At 49.9% G+C, this 20,651-nt stretch overlaps 1 protein-coding gene across 2 annotated transcripts; it reads left to right on the forward strand.

Moving 5' to 3' along the window:
• The first annotated feature begins 990 nt into the window (after window positions 1-990).
• Window positions 991-20,351, forward strand: rexo1 (REX1, RNA exonuclease 1 homolog). Of its 2 annotated transcripts, XM_060067634.1 has the most exons (17): window positions 991-1,998; window positions 2,286-3,189; window positions 3,350-5,163; window positions 6,051-6,161; window positions 7,221-7,524; window positions 7,741-7,886; window positions 10,540-10,677; window positions 10,796-10,919; window positions 11,431-11,556; window positions 11,641-11,781; window positions 12,880-12,993; window positions 16,546-16,619; window positions 16,771-16,881; window positions 17,168-17,283; window positions 17,654-17,792; window positions 18,715-18,835; window positions 19,645-20,351. In XM_060067634.1, exons 2-17 carry the CDS (start codon window positions 3,000-3,002, stop codon window positions 19,731-19,733), a joined length of 3,858 nt encoding a protein of 1,285 aa, XP_059923617.1. In that variant the 5' UTR covers window positions 991-1,998; window positions 2,286-2,999; the 3' UTR covers window positions 19,734-20,351. The 2 variants fall into 2 exon arrangements, with proteins under 2 accessions (XP_059923617.1, XP_059923616.1); XM_060067633.1 differs by having other exon boundaries at window positions 991-3,189.
• Window positions 20,352-20,651: the final 300 nt, after the last annotated feature.

The raw sequence follows: 20,651 nt of genomic DNA on the forward strand, positions 1-20,651 counted from the left end.
TGCGTTTGTGTGCGTGTGTTGGTATTTTATCCCGAAAGAAAACATTAGGATATAGTCAGTTACATTTTGCCTTGGAAGGGAAAAGAGAAAAAGGAACAGCTGTCGATTAGCGGAAAGATAACGGACCCAAAGTGTACAAAGCGGTTGGCTTTAATATCTGTGTAAAGTTAGCTATTTACTTTTACTTTGTTCACGGACCCTTCAAGGAGAATATTGCTTTATGTTACAGCAACAAACTCTTTGACAAACTCATAAGAGAACACCGCTTCTATCAAGGGCTCTATCCTGATCTCTAGGGACGGGACAAGGAATTGCAGCCGAACAGCATCACGATGTTCAAAACGTACGTCATTGAGATGGGATCTGAGAACTCTGGGAAAGCAAGGACAGGTGGACATTCTTCACTAGAAAAAGGGAATAATTATTTATGAGTATTATGGATACAAATGAAACTGACTGATTGAAGTGCTGTGTTGTTCTGTGGGTCACATCGCTTATACAAGTATCCTATTCAGAGTAGACAGTGTGGGATTCTCGAACATGCATAGGCAGTTATTTCATAACTCTACAGATTTCCGAGTCTCCTAAAAGTTCGTCCTTTGTAGGCTACAGAGAATGTAGGCTACATCTCGAGTTCTAGTTTCTACTGCTAACAGTGGCATTGTTGACTATAGCACAGTCACCACGGATAATAATTAATATCTGAGCTTTCATTATATCTTCATTGCAGTTGTAGTTTTTATCACCATTATAATTTTTTATTAAATATAGTTTTTTGATCACTTAATTAGCCTACTATTTCACTCCAGTTTTGACTTCTGTGATGCTGTACAAAGTGAAATTCCCAGGTTTGGGATGAATATAGTTTAACTGTTTTTTATCATTCCGACCAGCCCTGAGCAGAATTCTGAGTTCCTGAATTTGAGTCCGTTTTTCTGAATACATGTTTTTGCTTGTTTTCATACATCTTGGTTAAAGTACAACAATGTGGTTGAGCCAACTTGCCTGGTCCTGGCGTTGCTCGTCTGCTACGCGAGAACTTGAAGACGCCCGCAGAAGAGGAAGCGAGTGATCAGAGGCGGTTTTTTTTATACCAGTTTCTCACTGGGCTAGACCAGAAAACATTTCAAAGCAATATGAATTAATGTGCCATTTATAATCAAGGAGTGAGTTTTGATATTTTATCTTTATTTATTTTCTATCTCAACTTGGATGATGACCTTAAGGTAGGCTACTTTTACGCTGCATTATTTAGTTGATAATAATTGCACTGTTTTTAAATGAATGAGTCATTCTGTACATCCTTCCGTTTTAGGCCCTATTCATTAAAGAGTGCTAAAAGAGAAACGTGTCAATCAATCAACTTTTATATTTGGTAATTTTAGGGCATTCCCGAAATAACAAATAAACACAGGTGGAACAATTACATTAGTGGACAGGCTCATGGAATCCATGGCGTTACTTAGCCGTTGAGAACGAATACACTCAACTATTCAACTCTCACTTAATGTTCATAAAAAACAAGTTAAATGCTCCATAGGAGAACAAAGCAAGGTGACAATGGCCGAGCTATAAAGGTGCAGAACATAAACTTTTGGGCTGGTGGTTGGGCTGACAGTGGAGGAGTAGTAGGGTAACTGTTGAGTTTCAAAATAAACATTAGGTCTACTTAATTACTTTAATCACTACAGTCCATATGCTGATAATAGTGTAGAATTTGATTTCTGAAATTATCCTATGGCAGGAAGGTTAGCAACCTTTAAAGGATTTTATTTTTCAATCATTATCCACATTTTGCTCAATTTATGAAGAATCTTTATTTGCAATTGACTTATCTTGCTAAATTAAAAAGAGAAGCCTTGAAAGCAATCTATGGAACTTCTTACAGGTTTAATTCATGGTCATTTCTCATTGGTGCTTGCTAATTGCATCACATGTTTAGCAGTGAACATAAGCGCGGCTCGTTTCACTATGGGGGGTTCGGCTGAACTGCTGAAGGTAGGTCATTATTCTCAATGTTTCAAAAATGAAAGGCTTTAATTTCAAGGCTTTGCATGCAGGACATAGTTGAAACCTGCACTATAACTGTTACATCCTCATAACAAACTGCTTTAGAAAAACATGAATGGATAACCGCATGGTTGTTGGTTCGGTGATTTTAGCTAAATTCCTAGCTACACGGAAAGTTTAGGTTTAAGACAGCATAACCAACTTTTCAAGTTAATATTTGTTTATCTTTTTGACAGTTTTTGGGACTGCTTAATTGTTGACTAATCTGCCACTAGTGAACCCTGGCCTCGGCCGTCAGCTCAGCAGCCCTGAAGGCCCGTGGTCGGATCCCCGAGGGGCAGCACATCGTGAGGGTCTCCCTGGAGCCGTCTCTCTGTCTGGAGCCGTCTGTCTGGAGCCGTTCTAAAGCCCATGTTTCGTTCTGTGACTACTTCCAGATCTCTTCCCCAGTGGGACTGGAAGCTTGCTGCGGATACCTGTGAAATAAACTGTTGACCCTCTGCCTCGTTCTTCAGGGTTTACATTGTAGCCGCTAAAGGGTAACGTGATTAACCAACGTGGACTTGCGTCGCCTAATGAATAAGCTCACGACCAATTGTGACTTAAGAATAAACCCCATACACTTATTACCGCAAGGCTGGCATTTAGTGACGATAAACCAGCGCATCATGAAGATAAACCGTTGACTAAAATGGTCCATAATATGCGTTACTAGTATCTGCTTAACTACTATCAAGTGACCAGTTGTAATCTTAGCTTAGCCTAGCCGTAACAGGGCAATGTCTGCGCGCGCAGTGGGAGGCGTGTCAATTCATAATGACGTAGACGAGTGCGACACGTGGGGCGTCTCGCGACACATCTCCCCGACCATCCAACATGGCGCTGGAGGGACCTTGTTATTGTTCTGCTGTCCGATGTTCTTCATCCTAAAGGAAGAGGAGGCCAGGCTGAACGGGGACATGCGTGGATGACAAAGGCGTTCCGACATCATGCTGAGATCCACCGGGTTCTTCCGAGGCCTCGAGTGCCCGTTTTACTCGGACTCCACCGAGCTCCAGGCCGACAGACAGGGGTGCAACAGACCTTACTGTCACTTCAGACACAGCCGGCAGAGACGCGCGTCTCACGGCGCCGCCGTCGACAGTAGGAAGCAGAGAGTACCGGACTCCAAGCTCAAAGGTGCACACGGTCACCGTTGTGTGTTCGTAAAAACCTTTTAAAGCCTCTTTATGCTGTTCTCTATGTTCCGTTTCCACGACCTGAACAATGGTGTCACTTTGCTTGTAATGCGTTGCGTTGACGTCCTGGCTTTAAAACCTGTTCATTTTTGTTTGTGTAGATCAAGCGTATGACCCGTTCAACCCGGAGGTGGTGTCACACAAAGAGCCGCAGGATGGGGAGGACCTCAGCGGGGCCCTGGAGCTGGTCAACCAGGCCATCAGGGAGGTCCAGAATGAAGTTGAGCGAGAGAAGAGGAAACTTTCTCGGATGGGTGACGACGAGTATGAGCCCACATCCAACAGAAGCCTGTCCACAGTGGAAGCTGTTAAAAAGCCCATTCCCAAAGCAGTGACCTCCCATCTGGCCTATGACCCTGGGAGTTATCAGATGACCTCATCAGAGTACAACCCGACCCCCAGCTGTAGCAAATACACCCTGGATGTGGACGTTAAGGGGGCCAACTCCATGGAGTATGTTCCCACGTCCAAGAGGAAACCTTGCCCCCGCACACAGGCCACACGGTTGCCCTCCCTCCCCACCCCTACGTATTCAAGCAGCGCCTCGTCCAAGGGGAAGTACACTCTGGATAACTCCAAGCCAACTACAGATATGGAATATGACCCGCTCTCAAACTACTCTGCAAGAATTGCTGGCAAGCACAAAAAGGAAGAGAGTATAAAAGAGAACAGAGCTTCAGCCAAAGCAAGGCGGCCGTCCACAGACAAGGAGTATGTGCCGACCGCCAAGAGGCCCTGCCCCCGGGGCGCAGACACACAGAAGTACACGTGTTCAGATACCGACGAGGAGAGCTCTGGAACGGAGTACCGGCCCACCTCCCTCCACCGCCTCAAGAGGAGGGAGGGCAGTGCAGCGGCGGCGGGGAGGAGGGACCCCGCCAAGGGGCCGGAGCCTCTCCCGCAGAGGGGCAGAGAGGGGGCCAAGGAGCAGACTCCCCTGGACCCAGAGGGGTGCGAGTCCCAGCCCCCGACGGACGCAGAGAAGGAGAGGCTGCCAGCCAAACCCAGTCTCAGCAAAACCTGCAAATCTGAAAAGACTTTGAAAGGAGAAAAGACGATGAAGGCGGTCGGCGGTAAAGTGAGCAGTAGCGATAACGGCAGGAAGGAGAAGAGCTCGGCGAACAAATCGAGCAATGAGTGTGTGAAGAAGGACGGCCAAAGTTCAAGGAAGAGAGAGGACAAGAGGAAGGGGAAGGAGGCAAGTCCTAAAGTACCCAGAGAACTCAAAGAGGAGAAGAGAGACGTGGGGAGGAGTAAGGCTGTGGAGAGGCTCCAGGGCGACTCAAGTAAAGAGCGAGCCAAGGGGCGTGAGAACGGTGTGGCGGAGAGCAAGAAGGCCAAGGTGTCTGACAAGCACAAGGACCACCAGCATAAAAACGGAAAACACGAGAGCAGCAAGAGGGTGAACGACGTGAGAAAGAACAGTAAAAACAGTTCCAATACCAGCAGCAAAAGCACTTCCAACAGCGGCCACGGTAAGACGGGCTCTGACCACAGTAAGGTGAGGCACCAAAGCAACGCCCCGGAGGCCGGAAAGGTGAAGGAGAAACGGCGAGCGCCCAGCCTGAGCCACGCAGACCTGTTTGGAGACGAGAGCCCCGACGGGGCGGGCGCCCAGTCCGATGAGGACGGGGAGGAGCAGGGCGAGGTGCTGGTGAGGAAGTCTGCGGACGCTTTGAAGAGACGGCGTGTGCTCATGCAGCCGCTGAAGGCCCCTTCGTCGTCAGAGGAGGAGGAGGAGGAGGAGGGTCTGAGCGTGGAGGACGGCCAGGCCGAGATGGACTTCTGTGGGGTGGACTTGTCGCTTTTCCAGGGGGACTTGGACTTCGACTCTGATCCGATGGAGGAGTGTTTAAGGATCTTCAACGAATCCAAAGACGTCAAGAAAGAAGACAAGGGAAGGCAGGCTAAACAGGTATTGACATTTTCTTTCTACTTTGCAGTGGCACAGAATGGACTGACAAAAAGCTCTATCTTCCTGTTGGTGTTTAGAGTTACATCCTGTTGCTGTTAGGGCTATGCCTCCTCCCATCCACTAGCTGCAACACAGGACGGTAGCGCTTTATGATGAGTCAGGAAACAATAAAGAATAAAAATACACTTCATTGGGGTTAATGATTGAGACTTTTCTTTATTCTTTTTCTGGTAAAAGTATTTACTGACCTTGACTGCAGGCCAGGCCACACGAAAAGTAAATAATAAAACCCAAAACTTATTCTGAAAATCTATCATAAAATACAATCTAAATTTATTTCCAGGATTTCAAGTGTACGCAAAAGGCAACATTTTGAATGGTGGTGAAATTCAAAACATTGCAACCTGTATTGAATAAATGTTGTACATAAATGTTTAGAACAGATGTCTAAATTATCCATAACATAGATGTAATGTTTCAACAGCAATCTAATTAAACAACTCTCCAGTTTTCATAACTACTTAATGTAATGTAATGTAGGCTCTGACAAACAATATTGTTCCAATCAATTGGCTGCTAATGACTCCCTTGTCATTATGTGATTTAAATGAGTAGGAATGACAACTTGGGACACCATATCAAAATCACTGTCATTAAATCAAACCTCCCACCTGTTGTAACCTATTCACCAACTCTTCCTGTAAACCAAGAGGGAACATAAACTACCCTGTTCACTGGAGTTTCACTCTATTAGCCTTCAGTTTCATATCCGGTATTGTTTTTCATTCCCCCCCATTGAAAAAGACGTCTTTATTCTGATGTTGGATAATGTTTGGACAACCTTCAGTGTCCTGTAGTAATAGTTCAACATGCCCTTTTTCTCCTAGCCATGCCGAGATTCTGAAGAAGAGGAGGAGGAGGAGGGCAGCGAGAGCCCTTTAACCGGCCTCTTCCCCGGGCAGAGGAAGAGGGTTTCCCATTTTGCTGTCCAAGGAAGCGTGAGCAGGATATTAATACTTCCAGATGTCACTTATCCATCGAGGCATTTATTAGGAATGCCCTTGTAATTTGTATTGGAACCAAATACTTGGTGACTATTTGATTTTCACTCAAATGGTACGTATAATACGTTGAAATCATCCTCAGCTTTTTAGTCCGACCTGAAGAATCCAGGTCCTTAATTGTAGCAAAGAAGTTTTAATTGATTGTTTTTAAGGTTAAATCTAACCCTACCTAATGATGTAAAGATTAATACCGTAGCAAACATCAACACCATTAGTAAACAACCAATAGTAAATTACAATAGACCATAAGTCAACTATCAAGTAATTGCTAGTTAATGCTTGTTACTGCATTAACTGCTTTGATGTCAATGGTATTTTTTTTCCCCCTTATTGTAAAGTGAATATTTATCAATTCGACAATGTTTGCATGGAAAGACCACAGCATTCATTTCTAATTCAGTGATTGCCCTACTTAACATTCTGATGATGTCTTGTGTCCAGTTAAGGGCATCATGTTTCAGGCATAATGGCCGGGAGCCTGGGTTAGGGTTAGGGTTAGGGCTGACCCCCGTACTCATTGAACCGTGTGGCGGGGTCCCCCAGGTCGAGGGGGTGCTGAGGTTTAGGGTTAGGGTTAGGGTTAGGGCTGACCCCCGTACTCATTGAACCGTGTGGCGGGGTCCCCCAGGTCGAGGGGGTGCTGAGGGTTAGGGTTAGGGCTGACCCCCGTACTCATTGAACCGTGTGGCGGGGTCCCCCAGGTCGAGGGGGTGCTGAGGGTTAGGGTTAGGGCTGACCCCCGTACTCATTGAACCGTGTGGCGGGGTCCCCCAGGTCGAGGGGGTGCTGTGGGTTAGGGTTAGGGCTGACCCCCGTACTCATTGAACCGTGTGGCGGGGTCCCCCAGGTCGAGGGGGTGCTGAGGGTTAGGGTTAGGGCTGACCCCCGTACTCATTGAACCGTGTGGCGGGGTCCCCCAGGTCGAGGGGGTGCTGAGGGTTAGGGTTAGGGCTGACCCCCGTACTCATCGAACCGTGTGGCGGGGTCCCCCAGGTCGAGGGGGCGCTGAGGGCACCCGTGCGGCCGTCCCGGAGGCCCACGGCTCAGGAGATCTGCTACCAGCGGCTGCAGATGGCCCAGCAGCAGGCAGAGCAGCTGGCCGCCACCGTCAGGAGCACATCTGTCAAGACCCCCGGAGCCAGGATCCCCGGAGTGAAGACCCCCGGAGTCAAGACCCCCGGAGCCAGGACCCCTGGAGCCAGGACCCCCTTAGCCTCCCCGAGCTCCAGCTTGGCCGGCGAGAGGAAGAGGGTGGCTCACCGTCCCAGCCTGCCTGGGCCCTCCTCCTCCCAAACCGGTACGTCTTCTAGTCACCATCCCTAACCCTAACCCTAAGCCTAACCCTAGGGCTAGGCCTAGGCCTAGCTTCAGGAGGCTCTGTCACTGAACCACGGCTCACCGCTGAACAGCGTACAGCATGTTGAAGTGGTGGACCTCCGCTGCAGGTAGAACGGTGTTCTGTCTTTCATTGATTGTCATGCGGTGGTTCTTTTGTATTGGTCTGTGTTCTCAGTGGAGCCAGCTGCCAGTCGCGTTCTGTCGCCCAACAGAACCCTCCCGGCCCACCTGTCTGTCCGGGCTCAGACATCTGCCGGCATCCTGTCCAAGACCACCTCCACCGTGGTGCAGAAGAGACTGGCACACACCCCCACCATGAAGGTACCAACACACCCCCACCATGAAGGTAGCAACACACCCCCACCATGAAGGTAGCAACACACCCCCACCATGAAGGTAGCAACACACCCCCACCATGAAGGTAGCAACACACCCCCACCATGAAGGTAGCAACACACCCCCACCATGAAGGTAGCAACACACCCCCACCATGAAGGTAGCAACACACCCCCACCATGAAGGTAGCAACACACCCCCACCATGAAGGTAGCAACACACCCCCACCATGAAGGTAGCAACACACCCCCACCATGAAGGTAGCAACACACACCTACAATATTACTCTCTGTTGACATATTGCTGGTTTTTCATTGGCCCTGACTTGACAAGGTAATTCTCTTGTCAAGACGTTCAGACCTTGCTGCTCTATGTTGTGTAGCTCTAACACATTCAGACCGTCTTGCTATGTTTTGCTGCTCTATGTTGTGTAGCTATAACAGTCAAACTTTGTTGCTCTAAGTTGTGTAGCTCTATGTTGTGTATCTCTAACATATTCAGACCGTGTTGCTCTATGTTGTGCTGCTCTATGTTGTGTAGTTTTAACAGTCAGACCTTGTTGCTCTACGTTGTGTAGCTCTAACAGTCAGACCTTGTTGCTCTATGTTGTGAAGCTCTATGTTGTGTAGCTCTAACGGTCAGACCTTGTTGCTCTATGTTGTGTAGCTCTATGTTGTGTAGCTCTAACAGTCAGACCTTGTTGCTCTATGTTGTGTAGCTCTATGTTGTGTAGCTCTAACAGTCAGACCTTGTTGCTCTATGTTGTGTAGCTCTATGTTGTGTAGCTCTAACGGTCAGACCTGGTTGCTCTATGTTGTGTAGCTCTAACGGTCAGACCTTGTTGCTCTATGTTGTGTAGCTCTATGTTGTGTAGCTCTAACAGTCGGACCTTGTTGCTCTATGTTGTGTAGCTCTATGTTGTGTAGCTCTAACGGTCAGACCTGGTTGCTCTATGTTGTGTAGCTCTAACGGTCAGACCTTGTTGCTCTAGGTTGTGTAGCTCTATGTTGTGTAGCTCTAACGGTCAGACCTTGTTGCTCTAGGTTGTGTAGCTCTATGTTGTGTAGCTCTAACGGTCAGACCTTGTTGCTCTATGTTGTGTAGCTCTATGTTGTGTAGCTCTAACAGTCAGCCTTTGTTGCTCTATGTTGTGTAGCTCTAACGGTCAGACCTTGTTGCTCTAGGTTGTGTAGCTCTATGTTGTGTAGCTCTAACGGTCAGACCTGGTTGCTCTATGTTGTGTAGCTCTAACAGTCAGACCTTGTTGCTCTAGGTTGTGTAGCTCTATGTTGTGTAGCTCTAACGGTCAGACCTGGTTGCTCTAGGTTGTGTAGCTCTAACGGTCAGACCTTGTTGCTCTAGGTTGTGTAGCTCTATGTTGTGTAGCTCTAACGGTCAGACCTGGTTGCTCTAGGTTGTGTAGCTCTAACGGTCAGACCTTGTTGCTCTAGGTTGTGTAGCTCTATGTTGTGTAGCTCTAACGGTCAGACCTGGTTGCTCTATGTTGTGTAGCTCTAACGGTCAGACCTTGTTGCTCTAGGTTGTGTAGCTCTATGTTGTGTAGCTCTAACGGTCAGACCTTGTTGCTCTATGTTGTGTAGCTCTAACGGTCAGACCTGGTTGCTCTAGGTTGTGTAGCTCTAACGGTCAGACCTTGTTGCTCTAGGTTGTGTAGCTCTAACGGTCAGACCTTGTTGCTCTATGTTGTGTAGCTCTAACGGTCAGACCTGGTTGCTCTATGTTGTGTAGCTCTAACGGTCAGACCTTGTTGCTCTAGGTTGTGTAGCTCTATGTTGTGTAGCTCTAACGGTCAGACCTGGTTGCTCTAGGTTGTGTAGCTCTAACGGTCAGACCTTGTTGCTCTAGGTTGTGTAGCTCTATGTTGTGTAGCTCTAACGGTCAGACCTGGTTGCTCTAGGTTGTGTAGCTCTAACGGTCAGACCTTGTTGCTCTAGGTTGTGTAGCTCTATGTTGTGTAGCTCTAACGGTCAGACCTGGTTGCTCTATGTTGTGTAGCTCTAACGGTCAGACCTGGTTGCTCTAGGTTGTGTAGCTCTAACGGTCAGACCTTGTTGCTCTAGGTTGTGTAGCTCTATGTTGTGTAGCTCTAACGGTCAGCCCTTGTTGCTCTAGGTTGTGTAGCTCTATGTTGTGTAGCTCTAACGGTCAGACCTTGTTGCTCTAGGTTGTGTAGCTCTATGTTGTGTAGCTCTAACGGTCAGACCTGGTTGCTCTAGGTTGTGTAGCTCTAACGGTCAGACCTGGTTGCTCTAGGTTGTGTAGCTCTATGTTGTGTAGCTCTAACGGTCAGACCTGGTTGCTCTGTGTTGTGTAGCTCTAACGGTCAGACCTGGTTGCTCTAGGTTGTGTAGCTCTAACGGTCAGACCTTGTTGCTCTAGGTTGTGTAGCTCTATGTTGTGTAGCTCTAACGGTCAGACCTTGTTGCTCTAGGTTGTGTAGCTCTATGTTGTGTAGCTCTAACGGTCAGACCTGGTTGCTCTATGTTGTGTAGCTCTAACGGTCAGACCTGGTTGCTCTAGGTTGTGTAGCTCTAATGGTCAGACCTTGTTGCTCTAGGTTGTGTAGCTCTATGTTGTGTAGCTCTAACGGTCAGCCCCTGTTGATCTCCGGTCTCAGAGCTCCTCCCTGAAGAGGCCGGTCATCCCCACAGAGTTCGGGGCCAAGGTGCCGACCAACGTCCGGCAGCGCTACCTCCACATCTTCATCGATGAATGTGTCAAGTTCTGCCCCTCGGAGGAAGCGGCCTTCCACATGGTACGCACTTTCAGTTTAATTTGACGTTTGATGTCCATTAGGACGATAAAGAATTGTTATCCAAGCAGCATATCTGTACGTGCGAACAACACGAACAACCAGTGGTGTGCTGTTTCAGGCGCTGGACGAGGAGAAGGTCGTCTACGATCGGAGCAGCAGTAAGAACATCTACCTCAACGTGGCCGTCAACACGCTGAAGAAGCTCCGTGGCAAGACCGGAGCCCCCCCGGCCCCGCCCCCCAGTACGTCCCCCCCTCCCAACCAGTACACCCCCCCTCCCAACCAGTACACCCCCTCCACCCCCCCTCCCAACCAGTACACCCCCTCCACCCCCCCTCCCAACCAGTACACCCCCTCCACCCCCCCGCCCCCCAGTACGTCCCCCCCTCCCAACCAGTACACCCCCCCTCCCAACCAGTACATCCCCTCCACCCCCCCCCCCTCCACCCCCCCTCCCAACCAGTACACCCCCTCCACCCCCCCTCCCAACCAGCCCACTACGCCCGTCCCCCCGTCCCCCCATTTGCTGTTTTCAGCAGAGGTGTCTCTCTCCCCATGACTCTTGTATGAGGTCTGTCCTTTCGATGTGTTCTGAGCATCAGAAGCTAACGTGTGTGTGTGTGTGTGTGTGTGTGTGTGTGTGTGTGTGTGTGTGTGTGTGTGTGTGTGTGTGTGTGTGTGTGTGTGTGTGTGTGTGTGTGTGTGTGTGTGTGTGTGTGTGTGTGTGTGTGTGTGTGTGTGGCTCCTCTACAGAGGCGGTGGGCTCTGCTGCTCACCGTAGGACCATGACCCATGAGGAGGTGCTTGGCGGGCGGATGGCAGCCACCACCAGCTTCACCCTCAACAGGACGGGCAGGCAGAGCGAGGAGCAGCCCTGCGGTGAGCTCCCAGGACGTCCTGTCTGAATGTCCCCTATGGGACCAGAGGCGGTGTCTGATGTGGGATGTGCGGGTTCTGCCGTAGGCGCGGCGTTGTACAGGAAGCTGAAGGCCTACCTGATGACGGAGGAGCAGCTGCAGGAGCACGGCTACCCCCGAGCCAGCGCTGAGTCCTCGGGGAGGGCTGTGATCCACAACCAGCCGGAGAGGAAGGCCCTGGCAGACGGTGAGGAGTGGGGTTAGGGCTGGGAATAGTGTAGAGTTAGGGTTAGTAATGATCTAGGGTTAGGGTTAGTAATGATCTAGGGTTAGAGCTGGGAATAGTGTAGAGTTAGGGTTAGTAATGATCTAGGGTTAGGGTTAGTAATGATCTAGGGTTAGGGCTGGGAATAGTGTAGAGTTAGGGTTAGTAATGATCCAGGGTTAGGGTTAGTAATGATCTAGGGTTTGGGCTGGGAATAGTGTAGAGTTAGGGTTAGTAATGATCTAGGGTTAGGGTTAGTAATGATCTAGGGTTAGGGTTAGTAATAATGTAGAGTTAGGGTTAGTAATAATGTAGAGTTAGGGTAAGTAATAATGTAGAGTTAGGGTAAGTAATAATGTAGAGTTAGGGTTAGTAATAATGTAGAGTTAGGGTTAGTAATAATGTAGAGTTAGGGTTAGTAATAATGTAGAGTTAGGGTTAGTAATAATGTAGAGTTAGGGTTAGTAATAATGTAGAGTTAGGGTAAGTAATAATGTAGAGTTAGGGTTAGTAATGATCTAGGGTTAGGGTAAGTAATAATGTAGAGTTAGGGTTAGTAATAATGTAGAGTTAGGGTTAGTAATAATGTAGAGTTAGGGTTAGTAATAATGTAGAGTTAGGGTTAGTAATAATGTAGAGTTAGGGTTAGTAATGATGTAGAGTTAGGGTTAGTAATAATGTAGAGTTAGCAATAATGTAGAGTTAGTGTAATATTTTTTTTTATTATCCCATTCAACTCCCAGTCATCACAATTACAGGAACATTAAATGGAACAAGCCATGTCACAAATACCCCCCCATTGTGAACGCTCAGATGCCATTTTGTTCCTTTGACTAAATATGAAGCACCTAAGTCTTTAAATCAAATAAAAATAATTTTTAAAAACAAATATAACAGATTTCCTTTTGAACTTGGTTAATGGAAAAAGAGTGACCACAGCATATTCACCAATATTCCTTTTATTGGCTTAACAAGCGAGACATGCGACTGCAGTCCCTCTGAGTACGAGACGTTCCTCCTCATCACTCAGCGGTCGCTGCTTGTGGTCTGATCTTCCACTTTGTCCACTAACTGTTCCAGCGTTCTCAAAGATCTGCTGTCGCTGCGGGGCTGAGTACAAGGTCAACGTGCACGGCAGCTGTGTGCGCAGAGAAGAGTGTAACCACCACTGGGGTCGCTTGAGGAGGAACAAAGGTAGGTTGACCCTTAGGGTTATCTTACCCCAACATCTAGCTCTTATTGGCCACTTTCTGTCCGCTGCTGTTCCTGTTTACAGGGAATTAACAAGTGCTCCAAATACCAGACGTAGCATACTGCCCCTAACCACCCATCAGACCAGATCCCTTAGCTGCTCGAAGCTTACTGCTCTGAGAACCACTGTGATAGGACGAGATTAGGAACAGCCCTCCACTGTGATAGGACGACATTAGGAACAGCCCTCCTCCACTGTGATAGGACGACATTAGGAACAGCCCTCCACTGTGATAGGACGAGATTAGGAACAGCCCTCCACTGTGATAGGACGACATTAGGAACAGCCCTCCTCCACTGTGATAGGACGACATTAGGAACAGCCCTCCTCCACTGTGATAGGACGACATTAGGAACAGCCCTCCACTGTGATAGGACGACATTAGGAACAGCCCTCCACTGTGATAGGACGACATTAGGAACAGCCCTCCTCCACTGTGATAGGACGACATTAGGAACAGCCCTCCACTGTGATAGGACGACATTAGGAACAGCCCTCCACTGTGATAGGACGACATTAGGAACAGCCCTCCACTGTGATAGGACGAGATTAGGAACAGCCCTCCACTGTGATAGGACGACATTAGGAACAGCCCTCCTCCACTGTGATCGGACGACATTAGGAACAGCCCTCCACTGTGATAGGACGACATCAGGAACAGCCCTCCTCCACTGTGATAGGACGACATTAGGAACAGCCCTCCACTGTGATAGGACGACATTAGGAACAGCCCTCCACTGTGATAGGACGACATTAGGAACAGCCCTCCTCCACTGTGATAGGACGACATTAGGAACAGCCCTCCTCCACTGTGATAGGACGACATTAGGAACAGCCCTCCACTGTGATAGGACGACATTAGGAACAGCCCTCCTCCACTGTGATAGGACGACATTAGGAACAGCCCTCCACTGTGATAGGACGACATTAGGAACAGCCCTCCACTGTGATAGGACGACATTAGGAACAGCCCTCCTCCACTGTGATAGGACGACATTAGGAACAGCCCTCCACTGTGATAGGACGACATTAGGAACAGCCCTCCTCCACTGTGATAGGACGACATTAGGAACAGCCCTCCTCCACTGTGATAGGACGAGATTAGGAACAGCCCTCCACTGTGATAGGACGACATTAGGAACAGCCCTCCACTGTGATAGGACGACATTAGGAACAGCCCTCCTCCACTGTGATAGGACGACATTAGGAACAGCCCTCCACTGTGATAGGACGACATTAGGAACAGCCCTCCTCCACTGTGATAGGACGACATTAGGAACAGCCCTCCACTGTGATAGGACGACATTAGGAACAGCCCTCCTCCACTGTGATAGGACGACATTAGGAACAGCCCTCCTCCACTGTGATAGGACGACATTAGGAACAGCCCTCCACTGTGATAGGACGACATTAGGAACAGCCCTCCTCCACTGTGATAGGACGACATTAGGAACAGCCCTCCTCCACTGTGATAGGACGACATTAGGAACAGCCCTCCACTGTGATAGGATGACATTAGGCACAGCCCTCCTCCACTGTGATAGGACGACATTAGGAACAGCCCTCCACTGTGATAGGACGAGATTAGGAACAGCCCTCCACTGTGATAGGACGACATTAGGAACAGCCCTCCACTGTGATAGGACGACATTAGGAACAGCCCTCCACTGTGATAGGACGACATTAGGAACAGCCCTCCTCCACTGTGATAGGACGACATTAGGAACAGCCCTCCTCCACTGTGATAGGACGACATTAGGAACAGCCCTCCACTGTGATAGGACGACATTAGGAACAGCCCTCCACTGTGATAGGACGACATTAGGAACAGCCCTCCTCCACTGTGATAGGACGACATTAGGAACAGCCCTCCTCCACTGTGATAGGACGACATTAGGAACAGCCCTCCTCCACTGTGATAGGACGACATTAGGAACAGCCCTCCACTGTGATAGGACGACATTAGGAACAGCCCTCCTCCACTGTGATAGGACGACATTAGGAACAGCCCTCCTCCACTGTGATAGGACGAGATTAGGAACAGCCCTCCACTGTGATAGGACGACATTAGGAACAGCCCTCCACTGTGATAGGACGACATTAGGAACAGCCCTCCTCCACTGTGATAGGACGACATTAGGAACAGCCCTCCACTGTGATAGGACGACATTAGGAACAGCCCTCCTCCACTGTGATAGGACGACATTAGGAACAGCCCTCCACTGTGATAGGACGACATTAGGAACAGCCCTCCTCCACTGTGATAGGACGACATTAGGAACAGCCCTCCACTGTGATAGGACGACATTAGGAACAGCCCTCCTCCACTGTGATAGGACGACATTAGGAACAGCCCTCCACTGTGATAGGACGACATTAGGAACAGCCCTCCTCCACTGTGATAGGACGACATTAGGAACAGCCCTCCTCCACTGTGATAGGACGACATTAGGAACAGCCCTCCACTGTGATAGGACGACATTAGGCACAGCCCTCCTCCACTGTGATAGGACGACATTAGGAACAGCCCTCCACTGTGATAGGACGAGATTAGGAACAGCCCTCCACTGTGATAGGACGACATTAGGAACAGCCCTCCACTGTGATAGGACGACATTAGGAACAGCCCTCCACTGTGATAGGACGACATTAGGAACAGCCCTCCTCCACTGTGATAGGACGACATTAGGAACAGCCCTCCACTGTGATAGGACGACATTAGGAACAGCCCTCCTCCACTGTGATAGGACGACATTAGGAACAGCCCTCCTCCACTGTGATAGGACGACATTAGGAACAGCCCTCCTCCACTGTGATAGGACGACATTAGGAACAGCCCTCCTCCACTGTGATAGGACGACATTAGGCACAGCCCTCCTCCACTGTGATAGGACGACATTAGGAACAGCCCTCCACTGTGATAGGACGACATTAGGAACAGCCCTTTTTTCAAACCCTTACCCCTGGCCATATCGAGGCTCACTAAACAACTAATAACTTATTATCTTTGAGACGTATTGGAATAACAGTTTGTTGCTAAGACCCTGGGTTTGGGGAAGAAGGGGCGGGGCTGGCGCTGAAACACATTCAGATATTATGATAAATAACTACCTTCAAATAGTGGGTGAAATATCACAGCTATCACATTTAGATTATTTATCAATTTTAGGCGCATGTTTATTGTTCGGGCGGCTTAAAGGTTGATTTGTGTTTGGTTTCGTCCTTCGCTCTGCACATAGGGTTAGGGTTAGGGTTAACCCTAACCCTGACCCTAACCGCGTGGTCTTTGATCGTTGGGTTAGGGTTAGGGTTAACCCTAACCGCGTGGTCTTTGATCGTTGGGTTAGGGTTAGGGTTAGGGTTAACCCTAACCCCGCGTGGTCTTTGATCGTTGCGAGGCTGTACTCTATTGTTGTTGTGACGGCCGCTGGTCCGCCCCTCATCCTGTCCCCCCTCCCCCCCTCCCCCCCCCCCCTCCCTCCCTCCTCTCTCAGGGGTCGGGGGCTGGGAGACCAACTACAACTGCTGCTCGGGAGCCGTGGGCACTCCGGGCTGCCAGGTGTCCAAGGTTAGAACCCCCTTCTGGTCTGGGGCTCACTGCGGTCTGTGTCTGGATACATATCTCACCATGCTATGTGTGTGTATCATTATAGACTACCCCACCAGGGGGCAGTGCTCTTGCTAAGGTTTGGTCACTGTCTGACGTATCCCCCCCACAGCAACATGTGCAGGATGGCCGTAAGGAGTCGGTGGAGGGCTACGTCAAGACCTTCAGTAAGGCTCTCCCACCCGATGGCGACGGAGGGGTCTATGCCCTCGACTGTGAAATGGTGAGCTGACCCCCCCACTGACCCCCCACTGACCCCCCTGACCCCCCCGACCTCTGAGCGGCCGGCCCCCAGCCTCCCTCGTAGTGGCGGTGTGCGGCCCAGCGTGTGAGAAGTGGTCTGCAGTGCATGCTGGGAATTGAAGTGCCGTGATGCAGGCCAGAATGAAGTGGAAACTCAAATGATAGATTGGATGGAGCTGCTCCTCGGGCTCTTTGGTGCCTGCCCTGTGAGGGTCCCTCCCTCCCTTCCTCCTGCTGCTCTGATTGGTTCTGCTTCCTTCCATCAGTGCTACACCAAGCAGGGTCTGGAGCTGACCCGCGTGACAGTGGTCAACGCAGAGCTGAAGGTCATCTACGACACCTTCGTCAAACCCGAGAGCAAAGTAGTGGATTACAACACAAGGTGAGACCACTGCAAGCCTCTAGGTTAGGGTTAACCCTAGGGTTAGGCTTAACCCTAACCCTAGGGTTAATCCTAACCTAACCCTAGGGTGAGGCTTACCCTAACCCTAACCTAGAACACTGGAACCCCACCCTTTCAAAGCAGTACAGATCATCAGCATATCTAGAAAGACAAATTTAAATGAAAAATCAACTTGGCTCGTTTCCTTCATCCTCCACTTCCTTAAATCCATTGAATTTATCTCTAAGAAAACCTTCCCCTAACTGTGTCAGAAACCAGAGCCTCAGACAGAGCCTCAGACTGAGGCTCTGTCTGAGGCTCTGTCTGAGGCTCCGTCAGGCGCTCTGAACAGCTCTGTGTCACGGCGTAGGTTCTCTGGGGTGACGGAGGAGGACCTGGACAACACCACCATCACTCTGAGGGACGTGCAGGCGGTGCTGCTCAGCATGTTCAGCGCTGAGTCCATCCTCCTGGGCCACAGCCTGGAGAGCGACCTGCTGGCACTCAAGGTACTCAGCACCTTCTACCTGCCTCTGTACCAAAGGGCTTCCCTCTGTCACACAGACTCTCAGGACCCCTCTCTGACATAGGATATAGATATAGGATATAGATAGAGCATATATATACTAGAGCAATCATGAAAGGGAGGGAGGGCAATGTGGGTAACTGATGAAGGCTGGTCGATGGTGGCAATGTGTTAGCCTGGAGGATGGTGGCAGGCTGCCCAAGGGGCACAGCTCGGTCCGGACCTACTCAGCAAACGATGGCCTCTCTCTCTGTCTCTGTCTCTGTCTCTGTCTGTCTCTCTCTGTCTCTGTCTCTCTCTGTCTGTCTCTCTCTGTCTCTGTCTGTCTCTCTCTGTCTCTCTGTCTCTGTCTCTGTCTCTGTCTGTCTCTCTCTGTCTCTGTCTCTGTCTGTCTCTCTCTGTCTCTGTCTGTCTCTCTGTCTCTGTCTCTCTGTCTCTGTCTGTCTCTCTCTGTCTCTGTCTGTCTCTCTCTGTCTCTGTCTGTCTCTCTGTCTCTCTGTCTCTCTGTCTCTGTCTGTCTCTCTCTGTCTCTGTCTGTCTCTCTCTGTCTCTGTCTCTCTCTGAGTAAATAATGTTCTCTCTCTCTCTCTCTCTCTCTGTCTCTCTCTGTCTCTGTCTCTGTCTCTCTGTCTCTCTCAGAGTAAATAATGGTCTCTGTCTCTCTCTGAGTAAATAATGTTCTCTCTCTCTCTGTCTCTCTGTCTCTGTCTCTGTCTCTCTCTCTGTCTCTCTCTCTGTCTGTCTCTCTGTCTCTGTCTCTCTGTCTGTCTCTGTCTGTCTCTCTGTCTCTCTCTGTCTGTCTCTCTGTCTCTGTCTCTGTCTCTGTCTCTGTCTCTGTCTCTCTCAGAGTAAATAATGGTCTCTGTCTCTCTCAGAGTAAATAATGGTCTCTGTCTCTCTTCCAGGTCATCCACAGCACAGTGATTGACACCTCCATTGTGTTCCCTCACCGCATCGGCCTGCCCTACAAACGCGCCCTCAGAAACCTGATGGCCGACCACCTGAAGCGTATCATCCAGGACAACGGTGAGATGGGCACTGGGCAGAGCCTACTGGTTATAGTGGCACTGGGCAGAGCCTACTGGTTATAGTGGCACTGGGCGGAGCCTACTGGTTATAGTGGCACTGGGCAGAGCCTACTGGTTATAGTGGCACTGGGCGGAGCCTACTGGTTATAGTGGCACTGGGCAGAGCCTACTGGTTATAGTGGCACTGGGCGGAGCCTACTGGTTATAGTGGCACTGGGCAGAGCCTACTGGTTATAGTGGCACTGGGCAGAGCCTACTGGTTATAGTGGCACTGGGCAGAGCCTACTGGTTATAGTGGCACTGGGCAGAGCCTACTGGTTATAGTGGCACTGGGCAGAGCCTACTGGTTATAGTGGCACTGGGCAGAGCCTACTGGTTATAGTGGCACTGGGCAGAGCCTACTGGTTATAGTGGCACTGGGCAGAGCCTACTGGTTATAGTGGCACTGGGCAGAGCCTACTGGTTATAGTGGCACTGGGCGGAGCCTACTGGTTATAGTGGCACTGGGCAGAGCCTACTGGTTATAGTGGCACTGGGCAGAGCCTACTGGTTGTCATGGCACTGGGCAGAGCCTACTGGTTGTCATGGCACTGGGCAGAGCCTACTGGTTGTCATGGCCCAACACATTGAGTGTGTAGAGGCCTTCTGTGTGCTTCACACCCAGTGAGCTGTATCTCCATCCCCGTTGGTCCACTGCAGTGAGCTGTATCTCCATCCCCATTGGTCCACTGCAGTGAGCTGTATCTCCATCCCCATTGGTCCACTGCGCTGCTTGGATCATGACTGTGTGTGTGCTCGTGTTCCCAGTGGATGGCCACGACTCCAGCGAAGACGCCAGCGCCTGCATGCAGCTGATGTTCTGGAAGCTGAAGGAGGACGCAAAGGTCAAGAGATGACCTCCGGGACCAGCTACTGGGACCCACAGCTACTGGGACCCACAGCTACTGGGACCCACAGCTACTGGGACCCACAGCTACTGGGACCCACAGCTACTGGGACCCACAGGCTGCTGGGACACACAGGCTGCTGGGACACACAGGCTGCTGGGACCCACAGCTACTGGGACCCACAGCTACTGGGACCCACAGGCTGGTGGGACCCACAGGCTGCTGGGACACACAGGCTGCTGGGACCCACAGCTACTGGGACCCACAGGCTGCTGGGACACACAGGCTGCTGGGACACACAGGCTGCTGGGACACACAGGCTGCTGGGACACACAGGCTGCTGGGACACACAGGCTGCTGGGACCCACAGGCTACTGGGACCCACAGCTACTGGGACACACAGCCTTTTCATGGGGACGCTTCGTTAATAAATCCCTTTTTAACTTCGTTAAAGAAAAGGGCATTGTGTTTATTAGTGTAATTATTAGTAAATGACCTAACGCGCTGTTTTGTGTTTAAAGCGTCATATGAAAAAGACTTAAGCGCTGTAAATATGCTGTAAGTAGTTTTGTATACGTTCATTTCTGTTTGTTTAAGTTTTCTATTAAAACACAGAAAAGTAATTAATTAATCTAGTTGCTGTCTTATTAGCACATTGATCTTCCTACCAAGACGTTGTACTTTGTTGAGAAGGACAGCAGGTTGGTGTCCGCCCGTCCGTCCGTCCCCGTCTTGACAGCAGCAGGTGCAGGCTAGTCATCAGCTAGCCCTCGGCAGATGTGTGTTTTGGAAGCTCAATGCTAAACCAAGAGGCCCATCTTTTCTTCAGTGTGTCGGCCTATTCAGCGGCCCCGTCACATGTCAGGATGCATTTCCCCGGCCAGGCCGGTGACATCAGGTATAAAAGATCCACTGAGCGAGGATCAA

The sequence above is a fragment of the Gadus macrocephalus genome, chromosome 12 (genome assembly GCF_031168955.1).
Source record: "Gadus macrocephalus chromosome 12, ASM3116895v1".
Taxonomy (NCBI): domain Eukaryota; kingdom Metazoa; phylum Chordata; class Actinopteri; order Gadiformes; family Gadidae; genus Gadus; species Gadus macrocephalus.